The 17,802-nt window shown below is 40.5% G+C and overlaps 1 protein-coding gene across 1 annotated transcript in view; it reads left to right on the forward strand.

The window, feature by feature from the left end:
- CNTNAP5 (contactin associated protein family member 5) overlaps window positions 1-17,802 on the forward strand; it is a 302,872-nt gene that overhangs the window by 138,708 nt on the left and 146,362 nt on the right. Inside the window, exons 5-7 of the mRNA XM_065671519.1 lie at window positions 8,560-8,763; window positions 10,328-10,512; window positions 13,701-13,844. Of these exons, the coding sequence (XP_065527591.1) occupies window positions 8,560-8,763; window positions 10,328-10,512; window positions 13,701-13,844 (533 nt within the window). The remainder of the gene's footprint in view (window positions 1-8,559; window positions 8,764-10,327; window positions 10,513-13,700; window positions 13,845-17,802) is intronic.

A 17,802-nucleotide genomic window follows, 5' to 3' on the forward strand; every position in this document is an offset into this window, starting at 1 on the left:
ACATCTTAACCCACATTTTCTCAGAGCTTTTTGTTGATGCTGCCAGTGCTGTAGGGGGTGTCCAGCGCAAGTTTTACAAGTGAGAATGTAATGCAAAATGCATAGCCATCATTTATTTTTTCAGTAGTTATTCTTGCCTTTCTGCTTAGGGATGTGCTCAGCCATCTAGCTAACCCGACGAAGCTTTCTCAGAGCTGAACCCACCAGAGAGCTATTTGCTACTTCTTGCAAGGTGCAAGGAAGCCAGATGCTACAAACCTCCCACCCTGCTGGAGGGCACAAAGCTACTTCAGATCTTCTACAGAGCTTTATTTAGGAATGGTACTACCTTTTCCTTAAAGAGTTCATTTTTGGTTTTAATGCAAGTTAGTTGTCGGAGGAAGTGCTGCAGATTGTGCAGCTAATACTCCTATTTGAGGCTCGTGACCTTATAGCTCCAGAGAGCAGAGAACTCATCTGCTGCTGTAACTGATTTTGTATGAGTATCTCCTTTGGCACTCTTATTCATAACGTGTGGTGATGATCCTGTGAGACATGATCTGCAGCCTTTGTCGCATGGGCTTTAGAACAGCTCATAAATGTTGTTGTCTTGGGGCAGTTCAGCCACATATTTATTTAGGTGTACTGCTGCAGATGTAAGACCTATCACTACAGAAGAATGTGAATGTAAAGAAACAAGACCTTCCTAGCACAAAGCAAAAACAAGTCCACAAATGAGGAAACAAGTGGCCGGTATTTGTTTCTCAGGTAGCTGTGGGTTTATTTCCGAAATGCTAAAAATTGTCTTAAGACAGTGGTGGAGACAGGTGAGATTTTGCTGGGGACACTTCGGGGGAATAACAGCATTTTACCAAAAGTTCAATGTGATGTGTCACAAGTCACTATAACGTGACACTGCTGTACTTGTACATCTCCCCATTTAGCTTAGGTGCTCATCTGCTCCTGCTGGGTGCAGAAAAGGGGACATAAGATAATAAGCATAAAAACTCCTCTTTGGAAGACTTCCTAAATTCATCTGAGCAGAATGAAAGAGCAAAGTGTCTTAAAACTTTTGATTCACATGATCCCATTGAACAGAGATATAGCTTCAGGATTATTAGTAGCCTCATCACTGCACTTGGGTCTTAGGATTTATTCACATGGTTTCACAGGAAGATCCTTTCTATGGTCTGTATGTAGATCTGAAAGATCTACTCAGCTTTTTTAAGTGCTGCTTCTCCACCTACTTCGGGGCACTATGGACTATTGTTCATTTAAGTATAGACCTGCAACAGCTTAGTCTGCGTGAATAGTCACTAAGGAAAGAAACCTTTTCCAGCCCTACCAGTAGACATGGAAACTGGAACATATAAATCAAAACCAACTGCCCTTGTTGACATCATTCCAAAGCGGGTGTCTCGTCCGTTTTCAAAGAGTTTTCTTCTATTAATGATAAACAAACCTCTGCAGTGACTAGTGTAGTGCAAACAGAAGTGGAAAAATGGAACTAAAACTGAAGGTTGAAACCTTTGTAGATGAAAGTGTTTTGGTTCTAGTCCATGTGAAATACTACATGGGCACTACTTTCATGTCAGGTTGTGGTTATATCTTCTATGACACGAAGAAGATTTCATAGTCACTTGCAGGCTGTTTCCTTTCACTGGTATCATTTAGGTCTTCATCTTTTTCCTGTGACTCTGCAGTTACAGGAAATAAAAGTGGTTGTGCAGAATTAAGGTATGAGATTGAAGCAAGCCAGAAAAGAAATAAAGGGATTCATAAAACTTTTACAGAGTGTTGAAATATTTATTCCTTTTATATAAATGTGCTATTCAAATTTCTCTCTGGCAAATTGCATATGCCAAGCAATACCTGTCTACAAGTTTCGCTTTTATAGTTTCACAGTCTTGGCTACTTCTAAGCCAGGCACTCCGGCACCGTACAAAAGATGTTTGATCATTTATAAAATGTCATCTTCACTGTTATACTGACAGAATATCTGCAGCAGATCCTGAGCTGGTCTACAGCTACATAACTGTATTTTGATGTAGTGTCAAACAGCATACAGGCTCATCCACCACTTTCACTTCTGTCACAAGAGCTATATTAATAATATGAAAAGAGTTTCAAATAAAATGAGGAAAAAAAAATCACTAGAGACAGGCTGTTGGACAAGCCAGGAAGGAAACAGTGCTAGAAGAAAACATATGTCCCAAATGTCCACAATCTCTACGAGATAACACTTTATGCAGGTGTCTTTTTGTGTAAGAAAGAAGGCGTATGAGTCTGGGAGTAGGAAGTCACCTACCTGTACCAAAGCATTCAGCTGATATAAATTCAACTGTAAGAGCCTTATTCCCCATTATTCACAATTTTCTTTAAGACATTCGAATGACTTAAAGGCTTCTATAGGTAAACAAACCCAGAGTATTTGGCCTTGACTGAATCTGAAGAAAGGATTTCCATCAGCATTTTAGCTTTGAATCCAGTTCTGAGGTATGAAAGAACATGTGCATGGAGAACACATATGAAGCAAATCCTGCACAAGCATACACGTGAGACTGCTGGGTCATTTCTACCTATTAGCCTATTGTAGATTGAAATTCAGATGATGCTGGACAGCTGGCTGTCCATTCCACCTTTTAGGCAAATGTTGTCCCAGAAGCACAGAACCTGATCTGAAAAGAGAGTTGATTTATATTGCTTCCTGGGACAGAAAACTGTAGAAGTTTTCATTTACAGGCAAGCTTGAGATCTTTTTTGTGTGAGTAGCAGGAGTCATTTCTTGGCTGAAACAAAAGTCTGGGGATACTGGCAGCTTAGGCCATCTGAATTTCATGTGCTGCTGCACATGTGTTAAAACCCAACAGTACCTTGCTATGATTCATCAAGGTGTGCAAAATAGCCTGTGGTTCTTCGGATGGTCTCTGCTCACCTCAGCTCCTTTCTAACCTTGCATACTAGAGCAGAAGAGGACAGCTAGAGGAGAGGTTTGTGGTTTTGCTACTGCTTAAGCATTTTCTGATGGCAAAGTTAGGCGAATGCGACACTCTTGTGCCAGTGCAAGGAATCTGTTGTCTCATTTTTTAGAGCATGACTGTCCTGTGCAGCATACTCTTCTGGAGAGGTCCCAGAAACACTGACTTCTGGCAAATGCAGCTTGCAATAATGACTTTTTAGTAGGGGACATGTGGAAGGCATCAGGTGTTGTAGGGCAGCACTCTGCCAGGACGCAGTGACAAAAAATACTGAAATATCACATTAAAGATTATCTCTGATGTGCAGTGGATGCCAAAGAGGCTAACTTGACGTGTTTGCACTGTGTTGTTGAATGGCACAAATTACCTTGCTCCCCCTAGAGGTAATTTACTGCTATAAATTTATCCCCAACACCCCAATACTTCTCTGTCAAACCTTGCTTGTCAAGCTGACAGCTTTCTTCTCTTCCCCCCCACCCCACCCCACCCCAGCCCTCTTTTTCTTCTTTTTTTTTTACCTTTGATTTGTCTGCCAATTAACATTGTTTCTTTGGAGCATAAAACCATGTTTTTAACAGTAAAGCTGTTTCAGACACGAGTGCATTTGACACTATCCCATACAGATCAAATGATTGCATATCCCATACAGATTGAAGTTCCTGTGTGACAAGGCACTCCAAGGCTGTCAGTTCAGCTGAAATTCACAGCTATCAAATACACGTGTTTTTTGTTGGGTGTTTTGTTGTTGGTATTTATTTTTTTTTACTTTCTGAAACAGGAAGTATGTATTTAAATGAAAATTTATTACATTTATTTGAAATTCCTGTAAAGGCCCCATCTAAGAAAATAGGTACTGAAATAGGAAGGATATTATCTCGATTTGAAAACATACATTAATATTCCCTATTCAGAAAAGGATTTATCAGGACTTAAATGGAAATTTCCATGTAGAGGTATGTGTAAGCTGTCACTGCCCCTTTACAGCAATGGCTCCAGAAACAGTGTGATTGTAGCAGATTAACCAGAGCTGCAGTAGAGGATGTTTTCAGACAAATGCCAAACCAATTGCTTTTGATGCTGGAGGTGGTGAGTGGGAAATTGGAATATCTTTCTATTTGGGAAAAGTCTTGTTAGCTTAGTGCAGGGAAAAAAAGCCTGCTGACACAATTGCTTTTATAGGATAAGATTTATAGCCACATCAAAGATGCTGATCATATTCTGTAACTGGTTAACAGCTGAAAATGCATCAGCAAAATCAGGTGTATGTACAGTTATCAGGCTGGAAAACCACAGGCGACTCAATGACAGACTGTGAGTCAGGCTATCTTCTTTTGAGATCTGAGTCCTTCACTCGTAGTTCAGGACTCTGATTTCTCATCTTTGGTGATCATTTCTTCAAGGAATATGATCTGATGTGGTGCTTTTTCAGTCAGTGCTATTGTTACTAGACCTTTATTTCTCCTTTTTTTTTCATTTCTTTTCTTTCCCCCCACCTTCCTTCATCCTCTCCTTCATCTTCCTATGAAATAGATAAGTACACATTGCACAGAACCACTTACCGTGTGATGGTCGTCGACCAGTAGTATTTTTAACCAACTCTGTATAGTAAATACCCAAACGCTTGCTTACCAAGAGACATAGATTTGTGATACAGATAAAGCTGCATAGCAGAACAGTCATGTCTGAGGTGCTCATCCAGTCATCCCTTGGATTGCATATCTGAGAAGGTTATGGAGAAGAAAGTCATATTGCTTTAGACTCAGTCAAGCTAGTAAGGCATGACTAGCCAGGAAAGATTTGTTTAGACGAGGAACGATTTTCCTTCCTCTTGTAGGGAGTTAAAGCTTCTATTTGTTGATGCAAGTGCAAGACCAAAAGTTCTGTCTCAAATTACAACTGTTCATAGAGGATATTTTTGTATTTTAGGGTAGCTTTGCAAAGTATATGCTTACTGTTTCCAAAATCACTAGGAGGATTGTCTTTGTAAATATAAATGCATATAGTTGCTGCTGCCAGGAGTAGATTGCTGAACAAGTAAACTGCATACTTTCATATTGCTCTCAGCCTGGCTTCTCTCAGTGTAGCTGGTCCCACAGGTTCAGCCGTGTGGTTACTTGCTCCCTTTTTTTTTTTTTTTTAATAGAAATTATGAGTTTACCTGGTAGTTCAACTAACTGCATTCTACTCATCCCCAAGTGACTGAAGTTTTTGTCTGTGTTAGGAAAGGAAATTCAAATGGAATGACATAACCAGCATCGCTGGGGCCAGAACCTCTACTGAATTTCAGAAAAGCTTGATGAATTATTTCTGAGAACTCCTTTACCTGTTTGCAAGAGTGCGTATGTACTCCTGCCCCCTGTACTTGGCACTGGTGAAGTTGCACCTCAGTCACTGTATTCAGTTTTGGTCCCCTTCCTACAAGAAAGACCCTGAGGTGATGGAGAAAGGCAGTGAAGCTGGTGAATGGTCTAGAGCACAAGTCTTAGGAAGAGTGGCTGAGAGAACTGGGGTTGTTTAATCTGGGGAAAAGGAGGCTCAAGGGAGACCTTCTCGCTCTCTACAACTACCTGAAAGGAAGTTGTAGTGAGGTGGGGGTTGGTCTCTTATCTCAAGTACCAAGAAAAGAGTTGTCAAGCATTGAAACAGGCTGCTCAGGGAAGTTGTCATCCCTGGAGGTTGTAGATGGGGGTTGGTGGTGGACTTGTGGTTCTAGGTTAATGGTTGGACTCGATGATCTCGATAAGGTCTTTTCCAGCCTAAATGGTTACATACATTTCTACAGCGGAGACATCTGTTTGACTTGTTGGTCAGTGGAGATTAGCATGAAAGAACTGTCTTTTGCCTAATATCACTTTCGATGAGTTTTGTAGACTTGTTGTTAAGGACAATGTAGAAAAGCACCCGGAATGAGTGAAGTCTGTCTTCAGGGAGTGTAAGTAAATCAGAGGTCAGTGAAGAATGAAACCACATGTTGAGTTTTAGTTTTTTATTCCTACAGGGTTGCTGAAACTTACAACACTTCTGATTCTTGTGCTCTCACTGCAAGTGGATTATGGACATGAATGGACTAAATAAACAAGCCAGTTTTCTGGAGTGACTATGTTAGAATTGTGCTGTATCTTTCAATTTCTAACTGGAAGACAATGATTTGTTGTTATGCAAACTGCCAGTAATGATTTTTGACTGCCAGTGTTAGCATTTACTTGACATATTCCAGTTTCTTTCAGGGCTGTTTATTGGCCAGTGTACTCTCAACTGATAATTAGTGGAGCAGAACCTTTCAAAAACAGGTTTTCCTTTGTGTTATACTCTGTAAATGTCAGTGGTAGAACTCTTCAAGAATTGTATGTTATGCTGTGACTTAGTGGAGAACAAGGACTGAAGTGTGAATTTAGACTGGTTGAATGCTTGGGTTTTAAGAAGGAAAAGAAGAAAGGGCTGCTATTATGGCAACATTGAATCACTGCTCTCTTACATTATCTTTGTTTTTGAGAACTAAGAGGAAAATCAACTTTAACTGGAAAATGTACTGGAAATCAAAGACTAACTTCTTTATAAGCTATTTCCTAATTCTTGCCTGTGTTGAAACCATTTTTATGATAACACTTGCAATTTACTTTCAACAAATTGAAGTGTTTAATATAGCTAGGGGAAGTTAATAAGAACAAAACTATGAATTTAATTCCCTTTATAGAAACTGGCAGTCAAGGTGTCAATAGAGAGAAATCGGCAATTCTGAAGGAGCTGTTTCTGAACACCTAATTCAGAAGTAAAAAAACAAACCAGTAAAAGCAGATTAAGTGAATACTTTTGTATTCATACTGCTTTCTAAGCTAGCAAATGTTCCACATATGATGCTAAACAGCATGTTATAATTCTGACATTACAGATAAGAAGTTGGTCTTAGTTTATTCTAGAGCGAATTTTTCCCAGGGTTGAATTTCTTTGTATTTTTATTCTTATAAGAAATAATTAGTTACCTTCTGATTTGGAATGTAATCAGTTTTGGAGTGATAGAATTTAATTTCAGATTTAAATCTTGAGCTCCCTACAAGTTTATAAGTCTGCTGTCAAACTTCTGTACAAACTGTCATACTGACATGCAGAAGTTATTGATGCTAGTTTGCACGGTAATAAATCATTAACAGGTCTTTTACTTTTGAGCTTATAATAGTTTTAAATGCAAACCTCTTTAAATCTTGGTCCAGTTAAAAAAAAAAAAAAAAGAAAAAAGAAAAAATAGTGAAAAACCCAACCCCTATTATTTCTGGTTTTAGAGAGGAGCAAATGAAACTACCATCAATGCTTGAAAGGATAAAGAACTCTTAAGGGAGCTTAGGTGACTTAAATCACCAACTATAATCACAGTGTAGTTGCTGGCCAGGAAATCTTGATTGTTTTGAATACGGACATTTCAGTTTATAAAAGAAAATGGGAAGCTGATAGCTGTAGATTATCATTAAAATGTGGTTTGCAAATAAAGGTAGTGTGTGCTCTTTCTTGGTTACTATGAAAGTTTTTTTGTCTTTAGGCATGATCAAAGTAGTTATGTAGCTTAATAAACCCTTGTTTAGACTCTTCATCGTCTGGTGTTCTTGAATTTTGATATTTTTCTTCACAACAGGATATGCCAATTGACAGACTTATTACTTACAAGTGCCAAATTGCTTTTGGATAAAATTGGAATTGAATTTACTTATGTCAGTCACATGTTTGAATACAGTGTATTAGTTCAAATGTTCTGGTTATATATGTGTATATAAATATTAAAAAGAGAAAGTTTATTAAAAAATTTTTACTTAAAATACTATTTTATAAAGCAAGGAGTACTGCAAGCTGCTGCTGCCAAAGGAAATATTAATTGGAACTGAAGAATTCAAAGCTTGTTTTCTATCACAGTGATTAGGTTTTAGAGGCTGGTTAAAGGGGAAAATATGTTTCTAAGAGGATTTTCAAAGTTATATAATCAGTTTAGATGCCCAGTTCCCACGAAATCACATCAAAAGGTTTTTGAATTGATACTTGGCTATTTCTGCCAGCTCTAGTCAATATGCATGCAGAAAAATGCTTGATATATGCCCATCTCAAATAAGCAGCCAACCCTCAGAGGCCAAGATGATGCTTGTTTAGATGCAGAGGTGGATGCAGGCATGGCAGGCACACAGAAACAGCTCAACAGATGCTTGTGAAACTACAAAAGTGGGGTGAGAACTGAAGGGTTCAAAGTAATGAATAATATACTGGGTGTGTTTGAGAGAAACAGTAAATGTGATAAGGGACGTTCTGAGATCTGAATATGGTGGAAGACACCTGTTCTGTCCTAAAGAGTTGAGTGAGAAAGCAGTTGGGCATGAGAGAGAGGAAGACAAGTGCAGAGAAGTTCTGGTTTTATCCTAATGTTCCTGTTCCCCACATGGAAATGGGTGAAACATGGTTGCTCAGATGCCACGTACATCCGCGTATTGTCTAAGCTTGCAAATACGTCCTGTGGATGTATGGTTCTCAGAAAACCTGACTGCAAGTGATATTTCAAAAGATCCTGAAAAAATACATTCCCTCTGCCTATGCACAACTTTTCATTTTGCCATCTTCTTTCTCCCAGAGTCAGATATTGCAGACTTCGATGGCAGAAGTTCACTCCTCTACAGGTTCAATCAGAAGCTTATGAGCACATTCAAAGATGTGGTCTCTTTGAAGTTCAAGAGCATGCAGGGGGATGGTGTCTTATTCCATGGAGAAGGACAACGTGGAGACTACATTACCTTGGAACTGCAGAAAGGGAAGCTCTCCTTGCACATCAACCTGGGTAAGGGTCATTAGGATTATTGGTTCACATTTGCCATAACAAGGATTATCTTGGTTGCTTTTATAAGTCCATTATTGATATTAGGCAGTATCTAGAACTCCAGCTGAGATCAACAAAACATGCTGTGTGCCTCAGACAGCTCACAGCTTAAATACTTATCAGAGAAGGTGGTAGGGGAGTCAAAAAAAAATAGACTTGGCTGATGTCATGCAGGACACGGTGCTTAGACTGTCAAGGCTGTTTTTAATAAAAGTGTGAGATGTAGCATCTAGAAATGTACTGTATTGGCAGGGACAGATCTCGGACTAGCAGTTCCAGGACACTTTAAGAAGTTTACCTAGAGCAGCTAAAGTAGGCAACGGTGCAATATCTCAGTCCACTGTTTATGATTTGGGGAGTTAAATCATAAACTAGTGGGAGCAAACTAGAGGTGCTAAAACAGAATTCGTAGATATTTTTTCTGCAATTTTCCCCTCATGACTAATTATGTTTGTTTTAAATGTCAGTAACAATTTTCCACAGCTCTTGGATTTCATTTTTACAAAAGCTCACTAATTGTTTAGTCTCCAACTAGTATTTTGTTTCTTTGTTCATTTAGTTCGTTCAAGCATAGAAATGATAATGTAACATTTTTCTGATTTGGTATTCAGATGTTACTTGAATCAAGTAGCTACATCCCAAGCCTCTAAATGTCTCCATTGATTTGTCTTCCTCTTACAGATGTTTCATGCTAGGATAAGGGTATAGTATAGTTAAATATGTTATGTTACTTCTTCCAAAGAGATGCTGTTGTGAATGCACAACTTGTCAGACAGTTTTGGAGTATGTGTTATCTCCATTCTGCTGGAATTTTAAAAGGGACACATACTCCCTTTCAAGGAGAGGCTCAGAAGTGTTCAGATATGTAGCCAGCTGGAAAACAGAAGAGTAGTTGAAATTACCAGGGTTAGAGCCTAAATATTTTTATAACTCTTGATCTAAATTCCTGGAGATTTAGGCCAAGTTTAAAAATCTATTTGAGCTGAACAAAACACTTGTATTCATGTTGCTTCACTGACTTGTTGCTTTTTTTCTTTGAAAATGGACAGGTGCATTTTTCTTGTGAAAATACAGAAATCACATAGTTGAAACAGAAGTGTTGGGAGTGGTCTGTTGATGTGAGTGAACAGCAGAAGATATTTGTGCAGCCTGAAGGTTGCTGTTGAAACACAAATTGGGCCTCAAATAAATAATAGAATCAGGGGCACAGGCAGAACAGCCATCCCCTACATACTGCAATGTGGGGAACAGCATAAGGAAAACCTCTTGGTTCATCACAAATATTTCAGGGGAAAAAAAATGTGTATGTGTTCGTGTGCGTATACATATGCATATGAATAAGAGGCCCAAAGAATCTAAAGCAAGTTTTGACAAGGGTGTGTTTCTGATGGGTAGAGCTTCAGTTTGCATCTAGAAGCACTAGAAGCATCTAAAAGCACTGTTCTGTACTCCCCTTGAGTCCCCATGCTTCAGTTAAGTGCTTGGCAGTAACTCTGGTGTCTTCTCCCTGTCTCTGCCCCTTCAGGGGACTCCAACCTGCACTTCAGTAACAGTCACACATCTGTCACCCTGGGCAGCCTCCTGGATGACCAGCACTGGCACTCGGTTCTCATAGAGCGCTTCAACAAGCAAGTAAACTTCACAGTGGACAAGCACACCCAGCATTTCCGAACTAAGGGGGATTCAGATCACTTGGATATTGATTATGAGGTGTGTAAAGCCCTTTAGGTTATAACCTGGGAGAAGAGGCTGAATTGGTATGAAATGAATGTGAAGAAAAAAACACCCTATGAGCTGTCTGTTTCAGCAGAGATCTTTTCTTTGTTTAGGAGTTCATTCCAAGACAGCTGCTTTCATAGTTAACAAACGTAAGACTATGTCAGTGCAATTCTGTATACGATAGTCTCAGAAAATGGCCAGTCTCTGGACAAATACACATTAGCTTATGCTTACACTTCAAATTATGGCAGAGCTTGAGCTAAACTAAAAGGTATAGCCTGGGTTCTACTTTAATCTTCTGCGGGCAACTGCACTTATCTGTAGGGACACGTGCTGTGTTACCATCTCCAGTATGATTTCAATGAGATCATTCTGTACCATCCCTGCATCCACCTGACATGACCATAGGGACACCAGCTCTGAGTTGTGCTTCTATCCAGCCACCACTTGCTTGGATTACACCTCTCCACACAGAGATCAGCAGGTAAAGACCACTGTCTTCCCATGAGGAAGACCCTGAACATGACTGTCAAGACAACCAGCTCTGATGCAGGTCCCTTCACATCTATGGTTGTAACGCAGAGCGTCCTGGTCTAGGGAGCCAGAGCAGCTCAGCTAATGGAGAATGGAGCAGAGAAACAACCTGCCTGCCCATAAAACCTGAGGCTTGTGTGCTCCCCTGTGATGAGGCCAAGGTGTGTCAGAGTGCAGTTTGTATCACTTCAGCATATTTCAGTGCTCATGGCTGATAGACAGTAAAAAAACACCTTAAAAAACTTTCATATCATCATATCTGTATGCAAGGTAGCTCCTCATCTGTCCCCCTTCGCCAGTGCACACCTGCGTGCACGTTATCCATGTTCATTTTTATCCCCGTGCGCTTGTCTACTGAGTCTTGCTAGGCCACACGGCACAGGGTCATGCTTGCACAGTCAGAGCCATCACCCTGTCTGGATGTGTTGAGTTGGCATGGTTCATTGCTTAAGAGACCACAAATTTCCCCTCTGCACTTTGGATTCATTTCTCTGGAAAGGATCAATTCCCAGCATGCCCAAGGGACAAAAGCAGACAGCTCAGCAGTGGCAGGTGCCTGCTTTCTGCTCTTCCCGTGTTCCAGCTGAAATTCTCTTCTTTGCATTTCACAATGCAGGGTGGAGAGAGTGATATCTGTCCCCTGGCACTGCTCTATGGATCACGAGCACATTTAGTAAGGGTAGCAGATTTGAGCAGTGAGATTCTGGAACAGCTTCAGACTGGACTAGTGAGGGCTAAAACTGTAACTGCTTTTAAGATGGAGTTGGGAAAAGCTGTCTTTGAGTCATCAGCTCTCCTAATTTCAAAGTAATACAGTTCCTTGCTTCCAGATACAAGACTGATGCCAATTAGGGAAAACTCTAGCTCCAGTGTAATTTGCAGAAAATTATTCCAGATATTCCAAAACGGGGAACATGGCAGAGAAGATCTTCAGCTGGTATAAATCAGTATCACCACTGACCTCTGTGGCACTCAATCTTGGCCCCTAGTGCTTAATTTTTCACATGTGTTTTCTTTCCATTTGCACTGAGGCAATCTTTCAATTGAACATTACAGCAGTACATTCTACTGAAAGTTTATCTCGGCACACTTTAGGGATTAAAGGCCTTGATGAATAATAGAACTATTAGTATGATAACTAAAATTACTACTAATCACAAAGGCAACTGTTTTCTTAATAATGCAGTGGCATGATTGGTATTGATTTTTCTTTTGGTTTTGAAACCCAGTACAGAGTCTCTAAGCAGGAGACTGAAAGAATAGAACATGAAAGAAGGAAAGTCTGGTGTGTTAAGGAAGAACTAATGATTCTTTCTTGAAGAAAAGCATTGCCAATAACAAAACTGAAAGTGATGTAAAGTAGGAGTCTGTTCACTCTTTATTTCTCCGAAGTGATCAATTAGTACAACTGAGATGCAAGTTCATTAAGGACTTCTTTCCAAAGAAGTGCTTTCAAGGTTATTCAGGGAGGTTTCATTTGGTTATGTATCCCAGCATGTTAGTTGGAATGGAAGTTAAAAAATTCTGAATTGCCCTTTATTTTTGTAGTAATGAGCTGAGGTGAGCCATTAGGAGTCATGACAGAAGAATAAGGCTGACCAGGTTCCAGCAATAATCACCGTGTAACTGGTACCGCAGAGCAGCACATGCCCTTGCTGCAGTGGATGCTGCAGGATTACAGCACAGCTCCTGATGCGCTGGAAACACCGTGAAGGCTGATGGGTGCAGAATCCTAACTTGTACTGAATCACTCACTATGCTGATGGCTGTGATGGCAAAATGAATAAAAACTCAGCAGTACCACCAGTAAGACTTTGCCAAAAAGGCCAGTGGAGCTTATGAGGAATCTGTCATCTAGAATAATTATGCTCCAATGATTTTGGGAGCTTTTTTTTTTTCTTACGCTTTTTGCTCTCCTAGAGCCTCCATTAAGTGACGGGCTGTGACCTGCACAATACTAACTAGCGTCTTTCGGTACTCATACAACAGCACAGCGGTTTTTTTAAAATGTGTAACCTGCATAACTTTCCCATTACACTGCTCAGTCCCATATACCACGTGCATATATTGGAAAGAACAAACCACATGGAAATTTAGGGAAAACCATTGCAAGATGCAAATGGGGTAGTTTGTGTGTGTGATAGCCTCAAGTGGCTGAAACCAGAACTGTTCAGATACATGCTTTGTGGAAAGGGGTGACTCCAGCTCAAGGCAAATCCAGTGCTCTGTGGGCAAGAGGAGTTTATTCCCCCATTGCTCAGCAATTCCTGGTCACCATGGTCTGGTTGCTGGGTAGCAACTTTCAGGCCAGTGGGGACTATGGGCTGGAGACCATTTGAACATAACCCTGTGATTTGGGGAAGGGAAGGCTGGTGGTACTAGGTTGGTGAAGTGGTATGTCAAGGCTCTTTGAAGTTGTTTCCAAATTAGTGAGCTGTCTGTGGCAGCAGCATTTTTCCAACAGCTGTAATGCTGCGTGGCCTGTAATTCACCTGTTGGGCAGCCAGGCCCTGCTTTGTGCTCCAAGATGATGCTGTTAATGTGACCTGGTTCTCAGATAATATCCCAGCTGGCTGCGTGGAGTGGGGCTCTGCCCTCTTGCATTTAGGATGATAACTAAATACCGCTCTTATTCCTTTCAAAAGCTCAGTTTCGGAGGGATTCCTGTCCCAGGAAAACCAGGAACCTTTCAGAGGAAAAATTTCCATGGATGCATTGAGAACCTTTATTACAATGGAGTCAATATAATTGACCTGGCAAAAAGGCGCAAACCTCAGATCTATACTATGGTAAGAGACAATAATGTATGTTTGCTTTTTTACTTCCATGATGTTGGTGCTGCTGGGTGCACTGAATGAGTGGAGTTCAGATGTAATTAGCTATGGGCATAATTATCTTGTTGAAATGATATTGCTGAGGCTAACACCAGCCGGCAGTGACTGCTGTGGTGGGAGTTATTGAAAGACACATGTGGAAATTAATACATTTCTCTGACTTTCCAGGTGCATTAGAATGTGTTTGGAGAAATTTTTAAATTCTTTTCCCAAGATTAAAATGTGTCTTTTTGGTAGCGTGATGGAATTCATAGATACTTTTGTTTTTTTCTGATCAACTCAAAATTCTTATTTTCTGAACAACTGTCCATAACTGTTGTGTAGTACAGTAGTAGCAAAATTTTATTTTTCTATTTGAGTTGGTATTATAGAGAAGAATAAATGTTTCTTTTAGTATTGGAAATATTTTCCTTTGTGCTGCTCCTTATATTCAGTGTATTGGCAGTTCTGAGAACCACTGACTTGGTACTAATGTCTCTAAATGTGCGCTGGTGGAGGTAAAGCAAAAGGAACTGTGGTCTTATCCAGCCTGCTAACATAAAACATAAATATAAATTCAAATCACAATAATGTCCTAAAATTACAGTTATATTTAAATATATCATGAGCAAAATAAAGAACATCTTATTTCATAAGAAGAGGAAACAGCATACTCCCCTGCAGCCTTGATAAAGTGTAAATAATTCAGTGCTTTGTTTACCTTGTGCTTCACTCCTGTACCGTGCTTTGATATATGCCTTTTGGCTAATACTGTGGAGAATGTGGAGGTGAAAGTGCTTCTCTAGTTTGTAGCAATGTGTATGAGCAGACTGAAGAAGCAGCCAAGCAAACCAGAAAACAAGAATTCCTTCCTTTTCTCACTTTCCCTGCCTAGGGTGAGGCTGAATATACAGGGAAATTGGAAATGGGAAGGTGAGAAGTCCCACATTGTGTTGCTGGCAGTCAGGACTGCTTCAGGGATGCTCACCTAGCCTTGGACTGGAGAATTTGCTTTAATAACCTCAAGTTTGATTGTTCTGACTCAGGACTCTAAGGCACAAATCTTACGGGCTGCGTTACATCGCTCTCCCCCTCAGCTTACTTTCTAAGGGGAGTAAAGTGCCCTGGTCTGCTTCTTAGGTCATTAAATGATTGTTTTGCCAGCTGGGTAATGGGAAAGCCTTCTTAAAGGGGAGAAGAAAACTTTGTAATGCACTTTTTCTCTGAAGGAGGTTGTCTGGGTTAACGTGGCCACAAGCAATGAAACTGTTATCTCAGTACTGGATTCAGCCAATGCTAGATTGAAAGCCTAGAAATATTTCTCCTTTCGTCAATTTAAGGTAGCAGGGATGTGCCCCCATTGTTCAGTCTGCCTCGCAGAACTGATGGTTTTAGTGCAATAGTTTTCAAAGGCTGGCTGTTGTACTGCATTTTGGAAAATTTGCGAACTGCTATGTGCTGTGTCTGTGACACTTGTTTATGCAAAGTGCATGGAAAGGTTGCCACACTCACAACGCTTCAGAATCTTACATGAACATTCTTTTATAGGAAACAGCCCCCGTAAATCTGTTGTTTTCCAATATCCTTTCCATCACAGCTCTTTATCTCCTCCAACAACTCTTGGGTACTTCCAGCTTTCACAGGCTGATCTCCCTCTCCCATCTTCCTGCTCTTCTCCACTCCTTAGCAATTTACTTGCTCAAATTAAAATAACTTGCTCTTACTAAATGTAGTATTTTGTCTGCCAGACTTCTGCACTAAATGCTTTTACTCAAAGTTCATTGAGAATCTATATCCCCAGGGATCTACGAGCTTCTCTGCTGCTCATCTTTGTTGCTAAGTTTGTCTAGAGTGGAAATGCATGAGAGGAACAGCACAGAAGAATAATTAAATATGGCAGGGACTTGGAAACACTTCTTCCAAGAATGTGTTGTGCACTTGTGTTCCCTCTCCACAAACAGGAGATCACCAGAGATGGTTCTGTGTTGTTAGTCCCCAAAATACCTTTGTCTCCTAACAAAAGATATTTGAGGACAAACTGGCCAATTTGGGATTAGAAAGCCATTATTTTTTTTTCCTCCAGAAGGGAGGCAGACTTTAACATTCAGTCTCTGCTTCATTCTCTGTACATTTGTGAATGTTGATACAGTCAGTCAAACTTACAGGTTTTTACACCTATTAACTTTGTTTTTTTACTGTTGACATCTTTCACACAAGCAGGAGAATGATACATCAGCTTTGGAGGTATAGATTTCCTCTTATGCAGTTCCTCATCCATATAAATAATGGTCCCAAACAAGCTGCATTTAAAGTCAGAGGAAGAAACTACAGGTTGTCAGTAACAGAGAACTGTACAATGTATCATACTCTTGGGTGGTGGCTGTGATTATCATTCTGCCTATTCTTTTCTGTTAACTCATTTGCAGTTGTCAGACTTGCAATAAATCCCCTTGAGAAGACATCTCTGGATAACGAGGCAGTCTGTCTCTTTGAACTGAAACTTGCCTTCAGAATTCCATTTTTATATTGCCCGATACTTAACCTTTGCATGTGGCAGCCCTGTCTATTTGGACAGGCTATCCTGTTCTGTTGGGTTTTGTGATTTTGGTTTTTTTTTTCTTTTCCCCTAGATCCTTGAGTGTTGAGAAATGATGGGGAATCTTTTATTTCCTCTCCAAAGAGATTACTGGTTTTAATGGCAAGAGGTTATGAGAAATTATATTTCTATAATTACTGCTGTCATGGTCATAGGGCTGGACCATTGCGAAACCTCAGAAAATGCCTTAAAATAGTAATCTAAAGATCAGCTGTATTTGCTAGCTGTCTTCTCAGCACAAAAGAAGTGCAGACTGCCCATTATGAGAAATTGTACAGCAGCTGCGTTTCTTGGGCAAGTTGTTAGGGACAGGGAAATATACTAGTAGGAGCCTCATTTACAAGAAGCAGAAGGGGAATTGTCCTTCACAGAAGGATATTTGACCTGTTGATATCTGTGATGGTGAAGTCCTTGTTGAAGATTTTTTTGCTTGTTAAGGGTGTATGTAGATGCAGAAAGAGATGGGATAAAATAGGAAGAGAAATCCATTGAGAACTGCTAAACACATCTCACTGAGGGAGTAGTGAAGATAATAATAGCTATAGCATCCTGAAAATAGCTAAAATATCCTGGCCACAAGTGTTTACTTACTGCTAGATGCAGGTGCACCTTTACATACTTCTCTAATGTGATCTGTGGCCAAGGTCTTAAGTGTTTTTACGTGTCTTGCATCTGGGGAAGAACAACCCCATGTACCAGTACAGGTTGGGGGTTGACCTGCTGGAAAGTAGCGAAGGGGAAAGGGACCTGGGGGTCCTGGTGGATAGGAGGATGACCATGAGCCAGCAATGTGCTCTTGTGGCCAAGAAGGCAAATGGCATCTTAGGGTGCATTAGAAAGGGAGTGGTTAGTAGGTCAAGAGAGGTTCTCCTTCCCCTCTACTCAGCCTTGGTGAGGCCGCATCTGGAATATTGCGTCCAGTTCTGGGCCCCTCTGTTCAAGAAGGACAGGGAATTGCTTGAAGGAGTCCAGCGCAGAGCCACAAAGATGATTAAGGGAGTGGAACATCTCCCTTATGAGGAGAGGCTGAGGGAGCTGGGTCTCTTTAGCTTGGAGAAGAGGAGACTGAGGGGTGACCTCATCAATGTTTACAAATATGTAAAGGGTGGGTGTCAGGATGATGGAGCTAGGCTTTTTTCAGTGATATCCAGTGATAGGACAAGGGGAAATGGGTGTAAACTGGAGCATAGGAAGTTCCATGTTAACATCAGGAAGAACTTCTTTACTGTAAGAGTGACAGAGCACTGGAACAGGTTGCCCAGGGGGGTTGTGGAGTCTCCTACACTGGAGATATTCAAGGCCCGCCTGGACAAGTTCCTGTGTGATGTACTGTAGGTT

This window comes from Lathamus discolor, chromosome 3 (genome assembly GCF_037157495.1).
Source record: "Lathamus discolor isolate bLatDis1 chromosome 3, bLatDis1.hap1, whole genome shotgun sequence".
Lineage (NCBI taxonomy): Eukaryota > Metazoa > Chordata > Aves > Psittaciformes > Psittacidae > Lathamus > Lathamus discolor.